The 26,943-nt window shown below is 43.6% G+C and overlaps 1 protein-coding gene across 2 annotated transcripts; it reads right to left on the reverse strand.

The window, feature by feature from the left end:
• UACA (uveal autoantigen with coiled-coil domains and ankyrin repeats) lies at positions 1-25,855 on the reverse strand. 2 transcript variants are annotated; one of them, XM_039361983.1, is made up of 19 exons: positions 25,697-25,855; positions 16,771-16,904; positions 16,335-16,423; positions 15,766-15,830; positions 15,107-15,164; positions 14,708-14,778; positions 13,923-14,029; positions 13,323-13,504; positions 12,942-12,982; positions 12,557-12,646; positions 11,427-11,534; positions 10,438-10,470; positions 10,020-10,118; positions 9,814-9,850; positions 6,655-6,704; positions 3,625-6,345; positions 2,391-2,537; positions 2,135-2,200; positions 1-1,924 (listed from the first exon to the last, which is right to left on the reverse strand). In XM_039361983.1, exons 1-19 carry the CDS (start codon positions 25,760-25,762, stop codon positions 1,844-1,846), a joined length of 4,245 nt encoding a protein of 1,414 aa, XP_039217917.1. In that variant the 5' UTR covers positions 25,763-25,855; the 3' UTR covers positions 1-1,843. The 2 variants fall into 2 exon arrangements, with proteins under 2 accessions (XP_039217917.1, XP_039217918.1); XM_039361984.1 differs by lacking the exon at positions 25,697-25,855 and adding an exon at positions 18,923-21,869.
• Between the last annotated feature and the right edge of the window lie 1,088 nt (positions 25,856-26,943).

Raw genomic sequence — 26,943 nt, forward strand, 5'->3', positions numbered from 1 at the left:
TGACACAGAAAATAATGGTTTATTGATATGTAGTGTAAAAGGGAGACTAGAAATACATAAATACCTCCCAGAGAAAAGAGAATGATAATACTTGTAAGTATTAGTATATCAAAACCAGACAATTATTGTTCAGTTATTCAAGTTGCTGAGAACAAGAGCACTTGGTGAATTGGTTAATCTATTCTAAGCCTTCCAGAAGAGCAACACAAGAGGCATCCTCTGAATTTCTCAGTTTTGAAGTCAACATTTTAAGCCCACCAAATCTACGCACAGATTAAGCTTCCCCACTTCCTCTCCTCTGTCGCCTCAGAGAAACGGCCGTGGAGCCTGTAGTCCATTGCAGTCCAACACATTCTAGTGCCCTGTGCTTGGAAGGTCCACTTTGCAAGTGGACAAAGGGCAGGAATTTTAAGCAATCTGCTTTTAACATTTCCATGTAAAAAGGTGGATTTTTTTTCCAGAACCCCAGAACTCCATATATCTGCTTTTGGAACTATTCCAAAGTTACTTAAAAAGCAACACCAAACTTTCCAGTCCTTTATATTTATTCCTAAAACAAATAACATCTATGCCAAATTAATTCTCTCACCAAAAGGTTTTCCCTGCATAAATAATATCCTTTATAGTGGATTATCATACATAATTTACAAAATACTGTATTTTAAGATGTTGCAATTAATCACCTTAGCGTGAAATCAAAGAATTTGAGCAATTGGGGCCCATCGTTTGGAATACAAGTGGCAGAAGCTAAGGCACAGCAGGAGCAATGCTTCCCCAGAGAAAGGGGTCTTTCCAGGTGCCCCTTTCTGCAGAGTTCCCCACTACAAGTTGAAAGGAGCCACGGCCGACAGCCACGGCCACCCGTTCACAGAATATACATAAAACACAATTCGATTCCCTGGGTAACTGAACAGACACTTCCCTTGCTGCTCTAGGAAGATGCTCCTTCCTCAACAAGCCACAGATCTGGAAAGGACGAGCTGGTCTTCTTCGGCCCTTGATCCACCTCCAACTCGTAGCTGTGAAGGGGAGGGGAGTCCAGCACTACAGCCAAGCCCACTACAAGAGGCACAGGTCTTCTTTTGCTTCTGCATTTTTTTTAAATTTATTTTTTAAAAAACTTTTCCCAACTATTTTAGTTGTTAATTAGCTTATCTGTAAACAGTTGAATTTTTTTTCTTTTTTAAAAAAGTAACAATCGAACACAAATTTTAAGCTGCTGCATTTTAAGGTTGCATAACAGCTTTTCATTTTTATCTATCCAGTCCTGCTGTCCTTAAAACTACAAATAAATCAGTAATAAACACTCTATGAAAAAGTATCTTGTAAAAAGCAAAGTATTATCTGATGTATTTTCCTCTCCTGAAAACAGCAATAAAAAGGCATTGCTACTTTTAGCTAGTCTTCAAAGAGGCAGCTTGGCCAGCCAAGCCGCCGTGGAGCACAGGGGGAGCCTTGAGGCCAAGATAAAAACCGTCAGCCTCGTCCAGCCCCCACTCCAAGAAGACGCAGGCCCCCTTCTCTGAGCTGCCTGGCTCAGGATCCGTCATCTGCAAGGGGGGGGGGGAAGATGCCTGGGTAAGGCAGGATTAGCATTCTTTTAGGGCTGTCAATCTGACATTCAGGAGAACTTCACTTTGGTCATCATTTTGACTACCTATAAATAAAAACTTCTATATTTCAAATCAGGGGTGATCTTTTCGTTTTGTTTAAAAACGGGTTTGCGTAAATATTTTTTCCATATTCCTGCTACAAGCAGCTGGGGGAGGGGGGGAATTACCAACTCCTAAGCACTAAGGGACGTTAAGAGGTCGGCAAAGTTGTCTGCAGCCTAAAAAGAGCCTCAATTCCCGTAGCAAATCAGTCCCTGCCGCATGCGGATGATCTGGAGCAGGGCTGCCTGCACGTCTTCATCCATGTGACCCTGAAAAATTAAAAGGAGGCCTTTGAAAAGGTAAACCACTACACATTTAAGACCGGCCCATTCTTGTTCTGAAGACGGATCGCTTGAATAAGTCTCGGGGCCTAAGCCTTAAAAGAGACAGCAGTCACACTCCAGCAGGAGAGCAACTGTCCTGGAAGAAGTCACCCAGGCCAAGCAAACCCTCCCCCAGGTCCCTGCAGGATCACACACCTGAACAGCACTAAGAAGGTGTGTCCGGTATATTGAGATGACTTCCTGGTGCTGCCTCTCAGCATCCTAAAACAAACGAATCTTCCATTAATTTTCTACAGGAAACGATCAAACGTGTTGCCTTCATCTTATACAAGGGATTGATGCTTCTGACACCTCTAGAAATTCCTTCAAGAGAGATTATTTTCCCACCATATCCAAGCCTGGCGCTCCTAACGTGCTGCAATGGGTCCTCATGTCCCAGATCCCTACTTACAGCCAGCTGCTGCTGTAGAGTCTCCACCTGGTTCTGGAGCACTTCCATCTGTGGATTTTGCTTCTTTGTAGGAATGTTGTGGGTAAGCTGTGAGAGGCCATTAAGGGCCTGTTTGAGCCGTTCCACATCATTGAGAAGTTCCGTTATCTTCAAGAGAGACATTGACAAAAGTCCAATGAAAAGAAGACGTGAGCCCTGCCCTCCCATCACCCCCAGCCCACAAAGAAGGAGAAAGAATACAAGCCAACTGCTTGGGCGCTTTCATCTAGAAGAGGACAGAAGTTCAGCTTTGCCCACAAAAGAGGGCTGACCCCATTTTTATATGGAATTCTTGCATAACATAAAAGGGCAGGAAGCAGGAAACAACTGCAGATACCTCCATGTGGAGCACTCTTGTCTATTTGTTTTAGCTACATTAACAGCTCTGGAATGACTGTCTGCTACACCCCCATTCCCAGCTGCAGAAGGAAGAAGGAAGGCCGGCCACTCAAATGCAGGGAGACTTCAGGTCAGAAAACCAAACTCCTGAGAGTTTTAAGATATGACTGACCAACGCTACTTGTCTTTTGAAATCTGGGCATTATTTTTTATTAAATGGCAATGCTGTGATAATGCAATGTCCCCCCCCCCCTCGAGCTTGCCAGCTACTATGCTACATGACATATAAGCTACCAGGAGTTTAAATGTAGATGGTGGACATGACTACTGTAATTAAAAAAATTGTGTAAAAACAATGGCAGGTTTAGACAACCCTTTTAACCTAGAGTAGAGTCCTATTCAGCCTTTCACAAGCTACATGTTTTCATAGCTGAAAAGCTCCAGGAAAGGCTTCCATAAATTTTAGCAGTTTTTGCAATTTCCCCACACTGCACCCAAACATCTGCAAATCTATGAAATGCTGGCATATCCAGTGGCTTCTATGTGAGCACAAAACCTGATGGTGCAGCTTTTGCTCACCTGGAAATCCCTGTAAAGGTCCCCAAGGCACAGGAGTTCAGAGTGGCTATGGGCATTTTAAAGTCCTTGGGGTTTTCCATGAAATACTTGTGCGGAGAGTTTATAAACGCAGCTTTGTGTAATCATGTACGCTAGATGCAACAAGCAATACCTCTCTAATGATTTCATACACGTGACTCCATTCCAAAGCTACTGAGAGGAAATCTAGGAGTGAGTCAGCCTGGCTCTCCTCTGTGCCTCCTCGGGCATCTCAGCTTCTCCATTTTAACCGGCTCACCTTGTTATCTTTGGCCTCCACCTGCTTGGCAGACTCCTGGATCCTTTTCTGCAACTCCACGATGGTGCTCAGAGACTTGTCACACCGCTCTTTCTGGTCTTTGATTTCCTGCTCAATGTTGACGTTTCTTGGCTGAAGCAGCTCCTTCTCATCCTTCAAGGATGGCTCCTCTGCATTTGTCTCCAGCGAATCGTCCTGCAGCTTCTCCATCTTTTTAGTCAGCTCAGCCAGTTTCTCAGCCAGGCTGCTCACCTGGCCTTCCAGCCTGCTTCTCATCCTCTTGTGCTCAGATGCCTCCACCACCTCTCTCTTCTCCAGCTTGCTTAGTGCTTGCTTTGTGCTCTGAAGTTCAGAGCGCAGCTGGGAGACCTCTTCTTTTCTGGTTTGGCTTTCTTCCTCCTTCTCTCTCCATCTGGACTGCAGGACCGCCAGTTCCTTCTCCAGCCTTTCTTTGATTTGGGAGTGTTCTGCCAGAGGCACTGAGGTGGCTTGCAGATGGGCCAGTTCCTGTTGCAGCTCTTGCGCTCTTTGCAGCTCTTGCTGGCTTCTGGCTGCCTGGCTGTCAAGCTCTGCTTTCAGGTCCTCAATGGTGCAGCTGAGCTTCCTCTCCTGGGCCTCCACCTGCTCCAGAGGAACATACTGGCTCAGCAAGCGGCTCTGCATGAGGAGCACCTCTGAGTGCTGTCTGGCACTCTCCTCTTGAAGCCTCTCCTTCTCTCCTGTGACCTCAGCAAACTTTTGCTGCAGCTCCTTTAACTCCTTGTTCAGGTCATCCACCTGGCTTGCCAACATTCCCTCCATTTCATGATACTTCTCTGCAAGGATATAGTTTTGCTGCAGATCATTTTGGACAGCCAGGATTCCAGCTGTTAACTTTCTGATTTCCTCCATATGTTTCTGGATTTCTTCCTCTTTTATTCTGAGTTGTTCCCCCTGTTCCAGGAGCTGGTTTTTCAGCTCCGTTATGGTTGCCTCAAAGTCCCGCTCTTTTTCATCCAAACTGGCAAGGGGAGCATATTTGGACTTGATGCATTCTTGAATCAAGTCAATCTCCTTCTTCTGGGCTTCAATCTCTGCATGCAATTGGGCAACTTCTTCTTGCTTTCCTTGGTACTTTGCCAGCATTTCAGAGTTGCTTCTCTGAAGGTCCTGAATATTTTTATTCAGAGCCGCGACTTTACTGTCGTGGTCTTTTGTATTGAGATATTCAGCCTGCATTTGACTTTGCAGCCCCCTCAACTTCTGCTTCAGTGCATCGTTCTCTTCATTCACTTTCATATATTCCTGCTTCACCTTTTCCATCTTCTCCTTCAGGTCTGACAGTTCTTCACCTGTTCTTTCCAGCATGATGTTCAAGGTAGTTTTTGCCTCTTCGTGAGTTTCTGAAGAGACATACTGCTCCTTCATGACGTCTTGGAGCGCTGCATTTTTAGTTACCAGCTCAGAAACTTTGGCCTGCTCTTTTTTGTATCTTTTGCTAAATTCATCAAGCTGCTTTTGCAAGTCTGCCAAGGTAGATTTTAAGACTCCTATTTCCTTCTCATGCTTTTCAGGAGGAACGTAAGCTGTCTGAAACTTACTGACCTTCTCCTGTAGGCACAGTTTCTCTGCTAGCAGTTTCTCTGTTTCTCCTTTATACCGGTGATATTTTTCAATGGTTTCCGTCAGCTTCTTGTTCAGCTCTCCTACCGTTTTCCTTGTGTCTTCATTGATCTTCAAAGGAACATACTGGGTCTTCACCTCATCCCTGAGGGTCTCCATCTGCTGCTTTAGGAGGCCCTGGTCCATCTGAGCTCTTTCTACTGCCTTCTGCAAGGCTTGGTTTTTCTGTTTCAGTTCCAAGTGTCCCTTCTCAAGTTCACGGGCCCTTTGCTCATATCTGCTTCTGACATGCTTATGTTCCTCTGGCTTCACATAGTGAGCAAACTGAGCTTTCTGCTTCTCAAGCTCCGTCCTCAGGTGCTGAACTTCTGTGCACAGCTTTTCACGCTCTTTCTCCAACTCCGCTATCTTCCAGCCCTTCTCGTCAATTTCATTGGACAGAGAACCCTTCATCTTTTCAAATTTGTTAGCCCATTTCACTGCCGTTTCCTTCAGCTGCTCTTCTGCCTCAGAAAAAGTCCTCTCCCTTGTCTCACGTTCCACCTTCAACATGCCAAGTCCTTTCTGCAACTTTTTATTCTCCTCCACCAGCCTTGCTTCATCTCGTCTGAATTCTTCCACTAACAGCTCGTTCTGCTTCAACTGATTCCTCAACTTGCCCACTTCAGCCGAAGCTCCCTCGTACTTAGCCTTCATGTCTTTCAGCTGCTCCTTTAGCTCCTCAGTCACCTTAGTGCTGCCTGCAGCAGCTTCATTGGTCAGGTGATCCTTCAAGGCAAGAAAGTGGGTCTGCATCTGCTTCACTTTCCCTTCTGAATCAAACATTCTCTTCTGCACATCTTTTAAAGCATCTTCCAGTTGTTTTATCTGCTGATCCGACTCTTGCTTAATTCTTTCACACTCAGATGCCAGGGCTTTGCATTCTGCAGACTTGTGGGACAGTTCTGCCTGGAGCCTGCTTAGGTCACTTCTTGCTGCCTCATAACAGCTCCTGATGTTGCTGAGCTCTCGCCTGAGGGCATCAGCCTCCGAGGGGCAACACTGTATTGGGCTTAACAGCTCTAAAGGCCTCACCATTGATCGGCTCTGGAGATTAGCAGGCGCCAAACCAAGCGTTTGCTTTAAACAAAAGAAAGGTGCTTGTTAAGTTTTGTACAATGGTTTCCATAAAACAGTAATTTTAACAGTTTTTAATGTAAAAAGAAAAGCCTCCATTAGTTCAACTGTGGGGTTTTGAATGCCACACCCTCAAGTTCATTCCATAATTTTTTAGATTAAAAGGCAGGCCAATGTTGGTTAGAAAGATGGAAAATATTGATGCCTTGTTGGACCACCAATTATAAATAAGATAAAAAGTAGGAAATAGGCGTTAAGGATCGCATTGGAAAGCAAACTGGAATTGCATTGGAGCCAAGAATATTCAGGTACCTGGGATGCTGCAGAATAGCCTGAGTCCATCATTAGTACATTTTCTTTCCCTTAAGAAAAACAAAACACATACATTCTTTAATTTGAAACAAATGTCCACATACTATCTTCTACATACTACATAAATTTCTGGTCAATAAGATACAAAAAAGATGTTGAGACCCTAGAAAGAGTACAAAGAGCAACAAAGATAATAAGGGGTCTGGAGGTTAAACTGAGTCCAATGAAGAGAAAGATTAGGGGGTGACATGATAGCAGTCTTCCAATATCTGAGGTGCTATCACAGAAAAGAGGGGGTCAACATATTCTCCAAAGCAGCTGAGAGCAGAACAAGAAATAACAGATGGAATATCATTAAAGAAAGATCCAACTAAAATTAAGGAGAAATTTCCTGACAGGGAGAGCAATTAAATCCAGTGGAACGACCTGCCTCCAGAAGCTGTGGATGCTTCATCACTGGAGGTTTTTAAAAAGAGACAGGACAGCCATTTGTCTGAAACGGTATAAGGTCTCCTGCTTGAGCAGGGGGTTGGACTAGAAGGCCTCCAAGGTCCCTTACAGCTCTGTTCTGAAATGAATTGAAGCCTTCCTTACCTCCACCCCCTACACACATACATAAATCTAAAAACAGATGTCACAAGACTCATGAACATCAACACGGAGACTGAAACGTTCCTCCACAAAAATCCCATTGGAGGAAAATTCCACTTAGGGTTAGGGTTACGTCACCATGAACTCCTAGAGCAAAATGGACATCGCCAACGAACTCAGAGTGCTTGGGTATGGTTAGGGGGGCACTGACTTTTCTAGGATGCCCTATCTATGTTTCCTGGTAAAATACATGGGAAAATCCCATTGGAGGAAAATTCCACTTAGGGTTAGGGTTACGTCACCACGAACTCCTAGAGCAAAATGGACATCGCCAACGAACTCAAAGTGCTTGGGTATGGTTAGGGGGGCACTGACATTTCTAGGCTGCCTTATCTATGTTTCTTGGTAAAATACATGGGAAAATCCCATTGGAGGAAAATTCCACTTAGGGTTAGGGTTAGGTCACCATGAACTCCTAGAGCAAAATGGACATCGCCAACAAACTCGGAGTGCTTGGGTATGGTTAGGAGAGCACTGACCTTTGTAGGCTACCCTATCTATGTTTCCTGGTAAAATACATGGGAAAATCCCATTGGAGGAAAATTCCACTTAGGGTTAGGGTTACGTCACCATGAACTCCTAGAGCAAAATGGACATCGCCAACGAACTCAGAGTGCTTGGGTATGGTTAGGAGAGCACTGACCTTTGTAGGCTGTCCTATCTATGTTTCCTGGTAAAATACATGGGAAAATCCCATTGGAGGAAAATTCCACTTAGGGTTAGGGTTACGTCACCATGAACTCCTAGAGCAAAATGGACATCGCCAACGAACTCAGAGTGCTTGGGTATGGTTAGGAGAGCACTGACTTTTCTAGGCTGCCCTATCTATGTTTCCTGGTAAAATACATGGGAAAATCCCATTGGAGGAAAATTCCACTTAGGGTTAGGGTTACGTCACCATGAACTCCTAGAGCAAAATGGACATCGCCAACGAACTCAGAGTGCTTGGGTATGGTTAGGGGGGCACTGACTTTTCTAGGCTGCCCTATCTATGTTTCCTGGTAAAATACATGGGAAAATCCCATTGGAGGAAAATTCCACTTAGGGTTAGGGTTACGTCACCATGAACTCCTAGAGCAAAATGGACATCGCCAACGAACTCAAGTGCTTGGGTATGGTTAGGAGGGGCACTGACATTTCTAGGCTGCCTATCTATGTTTCTTGGTAAAATACATGGGAAAATCCCATTGGAGGAAAATTCCACTTAGGGTTAGGGTTAGGTCACCATGAACTCCTAGAGCAAAATGGACATCGCCAACAAACTCGGAGTGCTTGGGTATGGTTAGGAGAGCACTGACCTTTGTAGGCTACCCTATCTATGTTTCCTGGTAAAATACATGGGAGGAGGAAAATTCCACTTAGGGTTAGGGTTACGTCACCATGAACTCCTAGAGCAAAATGGACATCGCCAACGAACTCAGAGTGCTTGGGTATGGTTAGGAGAGCACTGACCTTTGTAGGCTGTCCTATCTATGTTTCCTGGTAAAATACATGGGAAAATCCCATTGGAGGAAAATTCCACTTAGGGTTAGGGTTACGTCACCATGAACTCCTAGAGCAAAATGGACATCGCCAACGAACTCAGAGTGCTTTGGAATGGTTAGGAGAGCACTGACCTTTCTAGGCTGCCCTATCTATGTTTCCTGGTAAAATACATGGGAAAATCCCATTGGAGGAAAATTCCACTTAGGGTTAGGGTTACGTCACCATGAACTCCTAGAGCAAAATGGACATCGCCAACAAACTCGGAGTGCTTGGGTATGGTTAGGAGGCACTGACTTTTCTAGGCTGCCCTTTCTATGTTTCCTGGTAAAATACATGGGAAAATCCCATTGGAGGAAAATTCCACTTAGGGTTAGGGTTACGTCACCTTGAACTCCTAGAGCAAAATGGACATCGCCAACAAACTCGGAGTGCTTGGTATGGTTAGGAGGGCACTGACTTTTTAGGCTGCCCTATCTATGTTTCCTGGTAAAATACATGGGAAAATCCCATTGGAGGAAAATTCCACTTAGGGTTAGGGTTACGTCACCATGAACTCCTAGAGCAAAATGGACATCGCCAACGAACTCGGAGTGCTTCGCTATAGTTAGGAGGGCACTGACTTTTCTAGGATGCCCTATCTATGTTTCCTGGTAAAATACATGGGAAAATCCCATTGGAGGAAAATTCCACTAGGGTTAGGGTTACGTCACCTTGAACTCCTAGAGCAAAATGGACATCGCCAACAAACTCGGAGTGCTTGGATATGGTTAGGATGGCACTGACATTTCTAGGCTGCACATCCATATGCCTTCTGCACATGAACTCAATTCCATTGAGAAGCCTACCAAACCCACATCTCCTCAACTTCAGTGAGCACTGCCTGCTTACTGAAAAAAAACCACACCTTGTTTTGAAAGAAGACAAACACAAGGATGCACAACTATAAGCTGCAGAAATAAGCAACTGCAAAACTGTACAGAAAGACTGCCTGGCGTGCTGAAGAAGGTATCAAAAGCTACGTACTGTTATTCAGGTTGCTTCCGGATCCTGCATGGTCACCCTGAAATCACAAAAAACAGACCTGGTTTCACATAGATCAGGGGTCCCCAACCCCCGGTCCGTGGACCAGTACCGGGCTGCGGCATGACAGCAACCTCCAAGGTCCCTTCCAGCTTTATTCTATTCTAAGTTCACAACTGAAGACTGCCTTCCAAATGAAGGGACGTTACCTCATGGAACTTGAGTTTTGACTTCAGAGTTTCAAGCATTTGCAGGCTCTCTTCTTGTTGCTTTTCCTTTGTGGCCAGAAGCCTCCTAAGCTCATCTTTCTAGAAGAGAGCAACAGGTCATTGCTACAGGGAGCCAGAAATGTCTGTTTCTCTTTCTGAGATAATATACCTTTGATAAATACGCATAGCCCCCAGTGTATAGCACTCAAGCAGGCTAAAGTTACTTGAGACTTAATATATGCTGCCATTGCATAAATCCTGGTGCATTAGCACAATCAACCCCAAATGTTTTTAAACGGGGTCCATTCCCACTAATTTATGATTTTAGATCTATCAGGCAATTATCTATGGAGAGAGAAAAAACGTTTTTCTTTCAAGTTAATGAGAAAGAACAATAGAAAGAATCTCGTCTTTTTACCTCAGTTTCAAGATCATCAGCAACCATTTGCTCCTAAAAACAGAACATAACAGAACACATTCAGCAATATTTGAGACCTTTTCTTCCATCATTCATGAATGGCTAGTGCTATGACTCACCTGCCAAAGGATATTTTTCCTTTCCAGTTCATATACTGTCCCAGATTTGGCCACAGATTTCATACCCCCACAAAAATAACCACAAGGACTAGATTTGTTCACAAAGGACAAATCCTGTCCTTTCCCATTCCAACCCCTGGCCCATTTTCTGACAGTTCAAAGAAGCCGCAATGCTAAGACCAAAGTTGCAGAAGGGAAGAGGGAAAGCAGAGCCGCCCGTTGTGATATTACCTTCTTTCCTTCCACATGAGAAAGCTTAATCAAGCACGTCAGCTGAGCTGGAAGCCATGCCAGCAGAGCTTTTAAAAAATATTGTTCCGACACAAGAAGCAGAACAGTCAATCAAAACTAGAATGTTTGGTAACAACAATATGGCTTGATCCCTAAATGCAGATTAGCATTTAAACTTCTACGTCACTCTGTTTAAAATGGAAAACCAGAGAAAACGAACATGTCCTTCACTCTAATCATCACGAGAAGCCTGCTGCAGAGGGAAGCCAGGGTGACCACGGAAATATCTCCTGGTCCCAACGGCTAAATAATCATCCCTGGACTATACCCTCTCCAGAGGGCAAAGTTTCTCCTTGGGCACACTGGCCACTGCTACCACTTTATATTCACTGCTGCTGAAAGTGGTGCCAGATTCCAGCAATGGGGACCCTGCTTCAAAAGGCAGACTGGGGACTCTTCCGCCAGAGAACATGCCTCAGAATAGAAAAAAAAATGTCATTACCTTTATTCTAACATTGTTCAGAAAAGAATGGTGGGTAAAAAGAAAAAAAGAAAGGGAAATCTGGGGGTTGAACCTTGATAAAATACTAGCAATCTCAATTAAATGTTAAGCATGCAGCACAAACTGGGGTTTGTTACCTCGTTCAGCTGCAACTGCAGCCCATTTATTCTGTCTAGTAGGATTCGTTGTTCCTGCTGGATTTCCCTCATTCTTCCTTTTAAGTCTTCATTTTCTCTTTCTAATTCCTGGGAACAAAAAAACAACCTTATTCAAGCTGAGGATGCTCATCAGGCATTACAGCTAATCGTAGCTCCCACCCCAAGTGAGCCCTTCTCCTTTATAGGGATATCCAGATTTCTTTCCTGGGTTCCCATCGCCAACCGCAAAAGACCCAACTTCTCCCTGAAGCGACATCTGAGCCTCCTGCCCTCCCAACCACTCCTCACTAGCAGCCAGTGGCCTCTTTCTGTCTACTGACTTGTTCACACTCATCCCCCATCTCTGCCAAACACTGCTCAGCTGCAGCCAAGGAATGGCCCCAATGTAAGGACCTGCCCCAGCTGGTCCCTCAGGAGAGCAAAACTCTTGACTCCGTTGAGTTGAACCAAAAGAACTTTTACTGAGAGAAAGTAGTCGCAGAAAAGTCAGGTGGAATCTGAAAGTTCCACGCAAAGCACAAAGCAATTCTGACCAGTCCACTGGCAGCCAATGTGATGCCACAAGATTGTTTTGAGAACACTGAGGTGCTGGGCAGTTAATAGGTCACCCTCAAAGCCTGACAGCCTTGGAACCAGGCTGGAACCAGCTGGGAAGGAGTCTGCTCCTAAGACAATCCCCCTCCCTAATTCCCAAGCAATGATAAAACAACATATTTAAAACCAAAGATATTCCTATTGGGCACCATCACACCCATGTGGAAAAATGTCAGGATAGCTAATGAGTTCTTGCTTGCTTGTAACTGGCCTGCCATGGCCCAGAAGAGCACCAGGCCACTCCAGGATTTTAACCTGTCCTTTGATGTCCATCAATGAGGCATTTATGCAAGTCAGACATGTTGGCAAAGACCATTATCTTTTCTTTTGTTGGTTCATTTGTAGGTGTTCCCTTTTGCAGGACTGTCAAATATCCCCCCAAGGCTAGCAACTGTCTAACATTTGTACCAGGCATTGCAAGACTCTGAGAAGTGGTTTAGGAACAGATTGAGAGTTTTCAAGAGCTGACAGATGAAGTTTTTTATTCTTTTCAGAGTCAAAGGAACTTCCTTCACCTGTACGTTCTGGTGCTCCTTCAGAAATGGTTTATTGCTCACTTCGTCCAAGATATTAGGTTGAGTCCATTTGGGTAGCATGCTAGGCATCTAAAAAGTAAAAAAATGTTGAAGTTCATCTTCAGTAAGGAAATATTTCAGCAATACTAGTTACCTCAACTGCATAGGTCCCGCTTTCCTTACATTCACCTTAGGCAACTGCAAACTGGACAGAGATGGCAAGCTTAATCACAGATGCCGGTAAAGAGGGCTGATCACGTTGAGAAAGGCCACAATCACTGATAATGCCTACAATATGTCTTCCCCAGAGGGCAGACCTTCCTCCAAACCGCCTCCAAGGGGCAGAAATTAGAGGCTTACATTAGACATCTCCCAGAATCCTTACCTTCAATAGTTGCTGCCCTTTCTTCATTATTTCGTAACCTGCTAAAAAATAAAGCTTATGTTTAGGTATTCCATCCAAGCTCAGGCCAAATGTGAAAATAATTCTATCGATTAACCCCCCAAATTACAAGAGTTTTCATCACTAAGATTTCGGGGGGGGGGGAACAGTTTTGGAGGCTTTTGGGGATTTTAGGACAAAAGCACTTCCAAAGGAGGAGGGCAACAACTGAAAAAAAAACCTTGGAACTTCTGGCCATGAACAAAAGGACCGAAGGCAACCTCTCCCGCCGGATCTTATCTGAAGGGCAGAAACGATCAGGAGATGGCAGAGTCCTGGGTGAAGAAGACATTTCCCCTGAAAATATGAGGGAAGCTGATGTACCTTTGCTGGATTCTTCAAAGGCAGACTTTATCAGAGACAATATTTCAGCACTGTCCCCAATTCGTGCATAATAAAAGCAGTCGTGGCCCAGCGCGTCAACCAAAGTAACATCGGCTCCATTTTTGAGCAAAACCTCTACAGCATCCTTACAGCCGTACTCGCAGCCCAGCATCAGAGCGGTCCTGCAAGGGAATGAAGAAAGGGTGCAAGTACAGTAGGTCCCGGCTGCCCTGAATTTTGAATATGCGGCCATGAGGCTACTGTGATAGCCCTAAGAGTAAGGATCATTTGCAAGTCACTTTTTTCAGTGCCGTTGTAGCTTTGAGTGGGCATTCAACACACAGAACTATCTGTGTTCTGGTGCCAGCTGCTTGATTATTTCTGCTTGATCCCTCTTGCCAGTGCACACCAAATTCAAGGAAGGCAAGTCAAGATCTTTCTGAGTCAAGTGTGAAATGTTTCTATTTACAGAATCCGTGGAGCCCAAAATTCACAATTTCTTGGTCTCAGTAGGGTTTTACTACAGAGAAACTAACTCTAATGTGTTCCAGAAGCATAGAGATAGCTTATCTGCAGATGACTTGCAGGAAGATATCTTACCGATTCTGCTTATCTCTTGCATTGACTTCAGCACCTCTGTCTAACAGAAACTGGCATACAGCTGGACGGCACATCTGAGTGGCCAGCACCAAGGGTGTCCTTCCATCCTGGAAAAAGAACAAAAGACGTCTTCTGGGGAAGAAATGGCAGACGGCTCCTATAGCGGAATGAAGTGCTGGCAATCTTCGATAATTCCTCTTCAGAGTACCCACAAGTGTTCCAGAAAGCTCACAAAAAAGCCACCACAGCTCATAAATGAGGGTTTATGGATTTGTTTAAACAAAAGATGGAGTACAGGAAGAAAAGATCATTTCTTGTATTTTAAGTTACTACAATTATACTTGTGATAAGGCAGGAGTCTCTTTTTTATTCACTTCATTCATTTATTACATTCTTTTTTTCTTTTCTATTTTTCTTCTTACTTTTTCTTTTCCATACATTCTTTTTTTTTTTGGCTTGTATTTGTTTTTATTGATGTACAGTGGTACCTGCTTTGAAACTCATCAAATTTGACTCAATGCATGTTGATGTGAAAATTTTGTCCTGTTATTCAACACACAAGCTAGAATCTGTCATTGTCGGCTGCCTTGTGACTCACTACATTATTCCTTATAGGAAAAATTTGTTTGGTACTCATCATTTTTGGTACTCATCGCACCTCCCGGAACCAAATAACAATGAGTACCAAGATATCACTGTAATTGTACGTTTAATGAAATGTTATTAAAAAAGAAAAAGAACCAAGAACTTGACCGATCCTGAAAGAAGATTCTGAAAGAACTTACAGCATCTTTGGCATTCACCAAGGCTCCATGGTCACACAGCAACTGTATGCTGGATGTACAATCCGACATTGCTTTGGGAAGCAAAACAATAGGTGTTACTGGTGGAAAATTCAAGATTCAACTACTGCCAGGTTATTATGGGCTGTAGGACCCATGGAACATGTTTCTGGACTGTTTTAATAATACCTAGTAATATCTAATAGCCAATGTCTCAATCAGAATGCATCGGTTTCAAAGTAGTAAGGTAATAATAAAAAGTTCCTTAACAATTATCATTCATCTTTTGGAGAAACACAAACAGCATCTGCGCTATCATTGGCTTTTCCATGTTGTTAGTAACACTGCTAGTTTTCTCATTAGATTAGGAATTCTGGCTGTACACACAGCCTGTCCCTTTACCCGCATCATGAAGAGCAGTACGTCCTTGCAGATCCACATTTTCTGTTGAGCAGTTGTACTGTAGAAGAGCCAAGCATATCTTATTACCATTTTGTAGAGATTTAATACCTTCAATATTTAGCATTGTGTTTTAATAATAGCAGAATCTAAACCTGGCAACACTTCAAGCGGCACTTCAAATGCATTTTCATTCAAAAATGTTACGTGCATGGATCAGGAACACTCATTTAAGAACCAGACTTAATATGGAACATCCTACCTACTCCAATAATGTCTACAGGAACATTAGCAAATCAGCTTTCTCAAAATCAGTCCACAAGCTCCACATGGTCTCTTTATCTGCAGGGCTTCCTTTCTAAGCATTTTCCCTCCTACCCCACGGACAGATTTGCTGCACACAAAACCTGCAGTGAACTCTACTGACCTTTCTCATCTCACAGAAAGAGAATCTTGCCCATGCACAGAAAGCCCCTCTGTCATGCAAAGCTATTCAGCTTCCTGCTTAATGTTTTTACATGTATTTTGAAATCCACTGGACATTTGATAACTACCATATATAGCTAATCAAGGTCCAGAATTTTCCCCATGCAAAGAAACAAAATTCCCTATCATGCTTTCTTTTCTACATAACATTTAACAATTTGTCAACTATTTAATACCTGCAACAGTTTTTGCAGACAAAGCGCATGTCCATATTTTGCCGCTAAATGCAGAGCAGTCCTTCCTGAAGAGAAGAATTAACAAGGAAATTCTGAACATAGCCAGAATATATATATATATATCACACACACACACACACACACACACACATATAAAAGCAAAGAAATGCCTATTACCCCCCTCCCCAAACACCCAGAGATTTATACATATATAGATAACCCTGTGTAGCTCACAACTGCAGATTAAATTGATCACTATATTTGAACTGAATTATATACCTCAAGGAAAAGAAAGAAAATTGGGTTTTTAAACTAATTTAAATTGATTTGTAGTGCAGAATAAATAGTTCCTTTAAATAGCTCTCTCTCTTTTTTTTTTTTTTTTTTTTTGGCGGTTGGGGTGTTGGTGTTGGTCAATAAGATACTACAGTTCCAAAGTACAGGCAACAAAACAAGCAACATGGAACCAAACAGGCTTACGGGGCCAGACACACAATACATTAGTTGGCCTTTCAAAATTGTTTAAGTAACAACATGCAATTGTTCTATTTTAAACAAGGAAATCATACCTGCTACATCAGTGGCAACAATGTCAACTCCATGAACAAGAATAGCATTCAGACAATCAAGGTTACCCTTTGAGGCTACAACATGGAATCTGAGTGAAACAAAGGGTAAAAAAGTCATATCTTGCTCACCTGCACAGTTTCATTCTGTACAAGTAAATCCTACCAAGTCCAAAAGAATTTGCTCCTATTCTAGAGCTGAAATTATTCCAACATGTGAGTTGGAAGAGATAAATGTTTTAGAAGAAAAATATCCCAATAAATAATCTTGAACATGACCTTCCTGAGCTACAGCTAAAGCAGAACTACATCCTGAACTTTATATAATCCTCTAACAGGTGCAACAAATGAAGAGCTGCCCATACAGGTTTCCCCCCAAATTGCCAAGGGTTAGGAGGGAGGCCAAAATAGTTGCAATCAGGCTTCTCCTTCTACTTACGCAGATCTCCCTTCCAAATCTAATTTTGTGGGGTTCACTCCTTTTTTAGCAAGGACAGACAAGATCTTCTCCACATCAGCCCTTTCAGCTGCTTTCATCAAACGATCATCATATTTGTTCCAATCTGCAGTCAACTGTTTGAAAAATGCAATATATATATATATATATATAAATATAATAAATGTCAGTATTGGAAAATCTAGCAGGAATTCCAGAAAATATTTGTTTCACGCAAAGAGTGAGCATCTCCAATAAAAATGGATGAGCTCAAAGAATTGTTGTTCCTCTGGCACATTGCTAAAAGGAGAGAAACCACTTGAAAAGTCAGGCTGTAAGCACTTTTGCAGGCAAACTCCCCGAGGAGGTGTTACTCTGGTCTAAAAATACACGAAATAAATCTACTCAATTACATTTTTAACAGCCACTTTAAACTGAGGCATAGTATTGTTTCTTCTATAATATGAGCCTGACACAGAGCAGTATACTCCTGAATGCTCTTCAAGATACAAATGTCTTCAACAAAAATTGCAACCTTGGTTAAACTTCTGAAAGAAGTTTATGCAACCTCTGGAGGATGTCAGTCTTGAAAATGGGTCACTGGAAGTTGTACCCCAATAAATAAGGGAAACAAGAAAAACCAAGAATGTGACTGAACTTAAATTTAAATCCATTAAACATGCTACAATTTATCATAATACTTAAAATAATATTAAAAGTTAGAACTGGGTAACAATTGTAGATAAGGATGTGGGAGCCATATCATTTCAGTGGCCTAGTAGATTGTACAGTGAGGGAAAAAAGTATTTGACCCCCTGCTGATTTTGTACGATTTTGTACAATCAGTCTATACAGTAATTTTAACGGTAGTTTATCTGAACAGTGAGAGACAAAATAACAAAAAAAAAAAAAAAAATCCAGAAAAACGAGTGTTTAAAGGGAGAGCTCCTAATCTCAGCTTGTTACCTGTACAAAAGACACCTGTCCACAGAACCAATCAATAAATCAGATTCCAAACTCTCCACCATGGCCAAGACCAAAGAGCTGTCCAAGGATGTCAGGGACAAGATTGTAGACCTACACAAGGCTGGAATAGGCTACAAGACTATTGCCAAGCAGCTTGGTGAGATGACAACAGTTGCTGCAATTATTTGCAAATGAAAGAAACACAAAATAACTGTCAGTCCCCCTCAGTCTGGGGCTCCATGCAAGATCTCACCTCATGGAGTTTCAATGATCATGAGAACTGTGAGGAATCAGCCCAGAACTACATGGGAGGATCTTGTCAATGATCTTAAGGCAGCTGGGACCATAGTCACCAAGATAACAATTGGTAACACACTACGCCACGAAGAACTGAAATCCTGAAGCGCCTGCAAGATCCCCTTGCTCAAGAAAGCACATGTACAGGCCTTTCTGAAGTTTGCCAATGAATATCTGAATGATTCAGAGGAGAACTGGGTGAAAGTGTTGTGGTCAGACCAAAACCGAGCTCTTTGGCACCAATTCAACTCACTGTGTTTGGAGGAGGAGGAATTCTGCTAAGACCCCAAGAACACACTCCCCACCGTCAAACACGGAGATGGGAACATTATGCTTTGGGGGTATTTTTCTGCTAAGGAGACAGGACAACTTCACCGCATCAAAGGGACAATAGACGGGACCGTGTACCATCAAATCTAATGACTGAAACACATATATTGACCTCTTCCAAAGTTTCAATCTTAGGGCAATAAATGTTTCCTTTAGTTAACTTTGCAACAGTTCATAAGTGTCCCAATGATCCAACTTTTTTAAAAAAATTGAAGTTAGGCCAAAAGTAACATTAAAAAAAATATTCTGGAGGGTTTGTCACAGTAAAAGCATCTATTTATAGTTGGAATGCATTTAAAAATTACACATTCTACAAATACTTGGAAGCACGCGTGAATTAAGTCAAACTTTTTCTATACTAAATAGCTTATTATGTAAATTTATCCAGCCTCTTTGATGTAAAAATAGTTGTAAATTAACTAATAATTGAAGAATATTATAAACAAAAACTTTACAACTGTGGAAGTCAACCAAAATTAAGAAGGGATAATACGTATTGGAACAAATTTAAGATTGCACTGCCAAAAATTGCTTGGTTTCTTATCAAATACATGATACCTACTACGTTTTTAAGAGCACATGAAAACCAGCAACTCATCCTAGAATTCTAAGTCCTTGCTGCCAAGAACAAACAATACACCTGCTACAGAACCAAAACAGTCCGCTTGAATCCAAGGAGGCGACACAATGTTATCGGGGTTTTTGCTGTCCTGCTGCATGCATCTTGGCCATCCTTTTCTTAGCTTGGATCCTCAGCCAGGCTCTCTTCATCCCCGGGTTCTCCTTCAGACCTCATGGCTGAAAAGACTCGAGGACTCCGCCAAGCCCAACCGTCTTCCCAGCATGTCCTGACAATTGCTTGGGCTGGCACTGGGGAAGACAACCTACACGGAGAGTCTGGCTTTGTTTTGCAGCCTTTGGAAGTGGCACCAATTATTGCTGCAGCAATTCTGACACGATAAGTCTTACCCAAGTCCAAAATAACCTGTAAACAATATGCAGACAGTCTCACATTGGTCCAGAGCTATTTTCTGATTCTCCTGGTACTTGATAGCAGTGTGATAGAAAAAAATGGCTAATAATACATTCAGTGCATGCTCAACTAGTGAGTAATATGTCAACTAGTAAGACAAGAATGCGTATGATGCTACTGCCACAAACGGGCGATATTCTCCAAATGTGTCCTTCCTAATCAGCTTTGAACAGGAGCAGCCCCAAGGAAAGCCACAGGAAACAGGGGGCTTCCTAAATATCAGCCAGATGGCCAGACACAGCACGGCCTTCAGACACAGGTAGTCCTTGACTTACAACCATTCGTTTAGTGACCCATTCAAAGTTACAATAGCACTGAAATAAGGGACTTACGACTGTTTTTTACACTTCACGACTGTTGCAGAGTCCCCACGGTCAGGTGATCAAAATCCAGCTGCCTGGCAACTTGTGTGTATTTATGATGGTTGCAATGTCCCGGGGTCATGTGGATCCCCTTTTACGACCTTCTGACAAGCAAAGTCAATGGGGAAGCCAGAGGCACTTAACAGCCATGTTTATTAACTTAACTGGGATTCTCACTTAATCGTGGTAGCAAGAAAAGTCATAAAATGGGGCAAAACTCATTTAACAAGCATCTTGCTTAGCAATGCGAATTTTTCGGTTCAATTGTGATCGTAAGCCGAGGACTACCTATACAGTAACTTCCACGTTGTGATCAGAAGACTGTAGCAAGTGAAATTTCAACCAGCAGAAGGAACCTACAAATCTATTTTGGAAAAAAACTTCTCAGAACTTAACTTAGAAGGTGTACCATGTACCTTTGCCTTTTGAAAAATAAAAATAAATTTCCATAGAAGTTTCCGTTCAGAAAGAACGGTTCAGCTAAATTCTGTTGCCAGGCTGTTTTCTATAGGCCAGTGGAGAAGGCTTGTCAAAATACTCAATGATCAAGGTGATGAACCTCTGGTCCCCAACCTTTAGGGCACCAGGGACCGATTCTGTGGAGAAAGGTTTTTCCACGGACCGGAGAGTGTATGGTTTTGTGTGCTGCCTGCATCCCACGGATGGGGCTTTGCTTATTTGTGAGGACCGGTTGCTGGTATGCCGAGGACCGGGTCATGGACCGGAGGTTGGGGACCCCTGACCTAGGACACCATAGTTGATAGGAAAAGCAGTGAAGAGGTCCAGAACTAATAGGGCTGCACTGTGATGGACTGCAGTGAAGCAGCAATTTCCTAGGAAAGAAGGAGTACATATCTAAGCGGGGATGGGGGGGCAGGAGAAACAAGACACAACACAGCCTGGAGCTGGATAGGAGACAGAGGAAGAGTGTAAGGATAGCCACTCCCTAAGAATCTCAAAGCGCTCATCCAATGGGGTGAGAGTAGGAAAGATTTAGTCTTGTATTGGGTGTGAGCAAATAAAACCGAACCTGTTCTACGTCATTTTTGAGCTGGGCCTTGACATGCACTTCCCTCATCTACTTGATAGATCATCCAAGTGAACAAAATAGTCTCAAAATAATTTCCCAAATGAACCCGACTGAAATGGATCCAGACAATCATATTTAGAGATGTAATAATATCTCCAGAAAAAAATCAAAATTAAGTAGAAATGGTAGAGAATATTCTGGAAGGATGGAAGGGTGGCAAGGTTTGCGCCATTTCAGTGAGCAGTTTGACTTGTCCTGCATGGTGTCATTTTTTTCAGTGAACCTACTTTCCCATGCTGGAAAAGTTATAAAAGCATGCCTGACACGTAAATATCATTCCTTCTTATGTAAGGAAAAGAAGGGATCAAAAGCAACTAACACATGCTGGCCTGTTGATAGCTTTTTCCATTTATTATCTGACTCTCTAAGCATGTGCTTTGCCAATTTCATAACTCTGCCACTGAGAAAAACGTTTATGAACAAGGAAAGTATTGTTATTTTATAGAAAAAGTTTTGAAGCCAGTTAGAGATGGCCTGAGAGTGGAATGCATTCCCATGAGATTAAATAGCTTTACAGATTTCCACAGGAAAAGGGAGTTGAACGTTAGGCAATTCTGTATACCGGAAAAGTGATGATCTATATCCAAAAACAATGACACTCCCTCCAAACACGTACCAGATAACACACCCACTCATTCTGAGGAACAAGAAAAATTAAATCCAGTTGATAGTTATACTTCATCACGTGATTATGTGAAAACTTCTTTTTTGGTTATAAATCAACCTACAAATGGAGACACTCCTTTAAGAAGAGGATTACCGGCAAATGGACTTGGAAGTGTCTGTTCTGCCCAACTGAGAAAGTTTTCTGCTAGTCCAAGGCAACTACTCCTGCTTCCAGGTCTCGCTTCTATGCAAAGGATCAAAATGAAAATAGTTTCCTTGCATACCTAATTTTTCCCATATAACTTTCATTAGAAATGTAGGGGGTAAGGTTTATACCCTATTTTAATTATCCTGATTCCTGGTTATTCTCTACTGATTCTGAAGATTAGATGGGATTTTGGATATCAACTAGTCCAGGAGTAGGCAATCTTGGCTTTTTTATGACTTGTGGACTTTACTCCCAGAATTCCTGAGCCAGCCATGCTGAGGGGAAAGGGAGTTTCCAACCTGAGCCATGCTGGCTCAGGAATTCTGAGAGTTGAAGTCCACGAGTCATAAAAGAGCCGAGGCTGCCTACCCCTGATCTAGTCCAACCCATTGCCCAACCTAATGGGATAACTCACTGCGGCCAGCTCACCACCACCAAATTGCCACCAAGTCACTGCCACCAAGTTGCCACAGAACAACTCCACGTAGCCAACTCACTGCAGGGACAACTCAACATGGGCTCAGAACCGCTCCTGATGCCATGGCCACACCGGGCTCAGAGCTGCCGCTGCCGCTGCACCAGATGCTGTGCCAGGCTTGGAGCCACCACTGATGCTGCTACCGTGTGAGGAGACGGGCAAAAGAAAGCTCAGGACTGTATTGGTTGGAAACACGCAGAAGAGACCTTCATTCTGCAGTGGGTAGACAATGGCTAAAATGATGAATACCCCATGGTTTCTTTTCCTGCCTCTTGGAATCAAGAAAACAATTTCCCCTATTTCTTCCATTTTCCGTCACTGAAACTGTTGAGAGGTAGGCTTAAAGCCTTCCCCCCCCAAAATGGCTTCATTCACTTGCTAAACCAGTGTTTCTCAACCTTGACAATTTTAAGGCATGTGGACTTCAACTCCCAGAATTCCACAGCCAGCAATGCTGGCTGTGGAATTCTGGGAATTGAAGTCCACATGCCTTAAAATTGTCAAGGTTGAGAAACACTGTGCTAAACCCAACTGAAATAATTGGCCATCCTGATGCAGCCTTTTAAGGGTTAAGCTTAAAAGTCCTCATGCAAAAGGGCTCCTCTTGTGGTGTACAGCATCTGGGGAGGGACAAAATGTTGACATTCTTGAACAGAACTCTAGAACAGCAGGTTTTAGAATCAGCCTCCTTTATCCTGTAATTAATACAGACATGTCTTAACTCATTTATTCACTAATTAAGCAAGTCCATTTTAGAAAACTGAACACCTGCTATGCAGCGTTATTAGTGATAAATTAGTGGCTAAACATGTACTCTTTGTATTAAACAAAGTAAACCCAGTAAGACTGCCTCCCCAAAAGGAACTAATTATGCACAGAAGAGTCTTTGAAGCTGTTTCAAAGTCATAACACCTATAGCAAAAAACTTTGAAAAAATGAGCTTGTGATATTCAAATGCACTCGCCAACAAATAATCTCAACCAAGGTATTATTGTGCTAATTAAATGGACACACCTTTTGTTAATCCTACAAGCAAACTAAAATCTAATCTTTCTCATGCAATTGCTAAATTCATCCCCCCAAATATATCAGAATACTACAAAATTTGGAGTAACAGTCAGTTTGGCTACATTCAAAATCAGACTCATAAAGTAATTATGACATAACTGATCAAAAACAGACAACCACATACACAGAAGTACTGGTTCCCCAAACTGAACAGAAACATTTCAAAGGAAATTTAATGTAATCAGTAATCATAATTACATGTAATACTCACTCAGTGATGGCAATTGGGGCATTATGTGGTCACTATTTGCAACCTCCTGGTGGCTTCCCCATTGACTTTGTAGCAAATTGAGATCACAAATGAGGTAGGCTATTCCATAAGGATATAAGGACGAGTCACAATTACCATTTATTCAATTGCTGAACAAACTGTTGGTCATTAAACACGGGGCCACCTGTAGTTCACTTTTCCTATATTGTTTTTGTTTGCATTTTTTATTCAAGAAAATCTACACTAAATAGCATAGGCCATTCACTAGATTCCAGATAATACTTTAAAAGTATACAAGAAGCATGTTTTATGCACAAAAAGCAGCATAACTTAGAATATGACTTCATGCATCATATCAGACAATACAAGAGAATCTATTACACAATATGCACAGTAGGGACTAAAAGAGTAAATACCTGCACCTCACACCTGGGTGCAAATATTACTCTACAAGATAGTACAGAAACTCCTTGGAAGATTACATCTTTCAGATAGCTATGGCAATAAAATAAGCAATTTTATATCAATATCAGCAAGAAAAAATTCAATATCTTTGCTGGGATATTCTTTTTACAGAATTATAGAATGTATCAGTTGATACATTAGATCAACTGATACATTCTATAATTAGATCTTTCTCATATGCATCATCAAACCATTTTTCCCAGGTCTCTAGTATTTGTTTTTTCCTATCCGGATGCAAGACCTCACACTTGACACAGGCAAAAGTTACACAATTGGACTGGCCATAATGTTCAAACATTCATAGTCAATTTGAATTGTGATTCTGTCCTTTAAGGCATTAGCCTATTTCCCTACCTTAGTTTTATTAACAAATTTTACAAACCTCTCTTCCACTCTGCTAAATACCATGAAAAAAACGCACTATCAGTTGTGATAAAGATCACTGAGCATAGTAGTGGGATCTACTGCACATGAGCTAAAACTCCTCAACAAACACACTTCTGCAACTCCTAACTTCCAAGAATATTTAAATCACACACTCTGTGCAGCATAGCTAGCTGCTAACCAAATGTAGAGCACACAACAATACAGCATTAAAGTTGCAACACTCAGCCAAGGGTTCTGTAGGGCAGTTAGTCTCATCTTTGCTCTCTTACATCAGATTTTGAATAGGCATACAAGGTGTACCTGTCCTGTTCATTCAGTATGTCAACCCTCAGCGATATTCAGATATTCACCTGGTTACTGAACGCAAAACAAAAAGTACTATCTTTACTGTGCTGAGGACCTTGTGGCTTAATTGAACTTCATAGGCCAACTTCTACCCGGGAGAAACAGATGTGGTCAGCTTTCATATTCTGCTGTATCCCACGGGCAGCTTGCGTTGTTTTATTGCTTAGAGAGAACTGAATGTTCACATGCCACATCTGGATCTGTCTGACACGGTGGCATCCTGAGGTGTTCCCCTACTCTGGACGTAGAATGAAAAACAGACGGCATTCCAAGGAAGCCAGTTGTAAAAACTCCACGTTTTGATTTTGAATTTCCTTCAAATTAGCACGCATGATAATGGATAAGATTAAGGCAAAGGTGACACCCCGAGAGCTAGTTTGATGAAGGACAGTAGAAGACGCTCAGACCCCAAGAGGGACCCTCTCTAAGAAAAAAGACTGGTACAAAACCAGATTCAAACTCCATTTGTCACCAGGCGGAATTCGGAGCCGCCGCGCGTTCAGTCCAAAGGTCAGAAACGGCAGAAACGTTCGCCGGGCAGAAGAGGAGGCACCCGGCGAAGCAGAAGCCAGCCGGCGGCCTCTTCCTTCCCCGCTTCCAGCTGCATTTTCCCCTTCCGCGCACGGAGGAAGAGCGGCCGCCCGACCCTTTCGCCCGCATCGTTACTTCGCACGAACGGAGGCTGCTGCCCCAGCGCCCTCCCCGACCGCTTCCCCGCCCGCTTTTCCTCCAGCGGGCTGCAAGCAAAGCGCACCCCGGGCGGTGGGGACTCCCGAGAAAGCAACTCGCCTCCCCCGGCTCGGCCCCCGGGCGAGCCCCGCACGAGGCGGGCTGAGGAGCTTTCGCCGCTGCCAGGAGAGCCGGATTTTCCCCGCCGCGTTTCCCGGACCGAGCGGGCGTCCCGTCCCTTGGCCGCCACGGAGACTCTCCCCCCCCCGCCTGCCCGGGGAACCGAGGGCGAGAGGGCGGCCGCCGCAGCCTCGCGCCGAGTCCGGGGACGCCGCCGGGCCCGGGACGTGAGGCCAGGAGACCTCGGGCTGCCCGCCAGAGCAGGACGACCTCCGCCCGCGCTTCCCCGCTCACCCCGCCGTGGCCGCTCCCGGCGGGCGAGGCCTCCGGCTTCCTCAGACGCGACTTGAGGCTCTTCATGGTGCCGCCGCCGCCCGGCGGGACGGACCGCCACCGCTTCCCTCAGCCGCTCGGGACGAGCGCAGGCGCCCGTGTCGGGCAGCCGGCCACGCCTCGGCCAATCGGGCGGCGAGGGGGGCGGGACTTCCTTCGCTGGCCTCCGGGCGAGGCCGGCGCGCGCCAGGTCCTCCCGCAGTGGCTCTCCTTCCCCCTGGGGGTGGGCGGGGCTCGGGAGTGCCGCCTGGAGCGGGCTCTCATCGGCGTTGTGGGCGGGCGAGAGAGAGAGAGAGAGAGAGAGAGACCATCTTCAGATCTTTAAGAGAACTTGCCACAAAAACAGGATGCAATATTAACAGGAAGAGGAAATGAATTTAAGTAGAGAGGGACAATACACACTTGATAGAAAATTTCCTTGAGTGAATATTGGTTTTAGTCCGTTTATTTATTTAGAACATTTTTGTGACGTCTTAAGCAAATCGTTCTGGATGACCCAAACCAAAACCACACCTAGAGCATGCCAAACATGCACCCCATGAGTGGCGCCCCAGGATTGCGGAGCAGGTACATGGTGACCACGAACTCCCAATCTCCTCTGGGGCCAGAGGAGGCAGGTTGAAGTGTCCCAGAACCATAAGCCAGGGGAACTCCACGGTCAACAAGCTTCACGGTCAAGGAGCACAGACCGGTTTCACAAATGGCTTTTATCATCATCATTTTAGCCATTGTCTATGCACTGCAGAATGAAGGCATGCTTCCTTCAGGTTTCCAACCAATACAGTCCTGAGCTTTCTTTTGCCAATCGGGCCTGCAATACTTGCTGAGGTCCACGGTCCATCTTGTTTTAGGTCTCTTTCGTGGATGCTTTTTATCAAGTGGGATCCATTCTATGACTGCCTTGGTCCACCTGCCATTAGTTCTTCTTGCTATGTGACCACTCCATTTCCATTTCAATTCTTTTACTCTCTAGTTGATATGGTGTGCTTTCGTTTGTCCTCTAATCCATGGGGAGGTCTTTCTATCTTGACTTATGCTGCCGAGCGTGTCTTTTTCCATGGCTCTTTGTGCCACTCATAGCTACAAATGGCTTTACATCTAGCTATGTCTCCCAGCACCTTAAAGGCCACCAGAACTACCTGGAGGACAATTGCTTACCCCTCCTCCCTTGCGCTTGGGTCATGGCTGACATCATACTTGAAAACCAA

The sequence above is a fragment of the Crotalus tigris genome, unplaced genomic scaffold (assembly GCF_016545835.1).
Source record: "Crotalus tigris isolate CLP2741 ecotype Arizona unplaced genomic scaffold, ASM1654583v1 scf7180000019364.2947544272:3078424, whole genome shotgun sequence".
NCBI classification, from domain to species: Eukaryota; Metazoa; Chordata; class Lepidosauria; order Squamata; family Viperidae; genus Crotalus; species Crotalus tigris.

What these genes read in the sequence shown, in the direction of transcription:
- UACA (XM_039361983.1), bottom strand. Translation starts at nt 25,762, where the DNA reads ATGAAGAGCCTCAAGTCGCGTCTGAGGAAGCCGGAGGCCTCGCCCGCC. An exon ending in CTTTGAAGAATCCAGCAAAG is followed by an intron (nt 12,983 to 13,322) that starts GTACATCAGCTT and finishes TTTATTTTTTAG; the next exon opens with CAGGTTACGAAATAATGAAG. An exon ending in AAGGGCAGCAACTATTGAAG is followed by an intron (nt 12,647 to 12,941) that starts GTAAGGATTCTG and finishes TTTACTTTTTAG; the next exon opens with ATGCCTAGCATGCTACCCAA.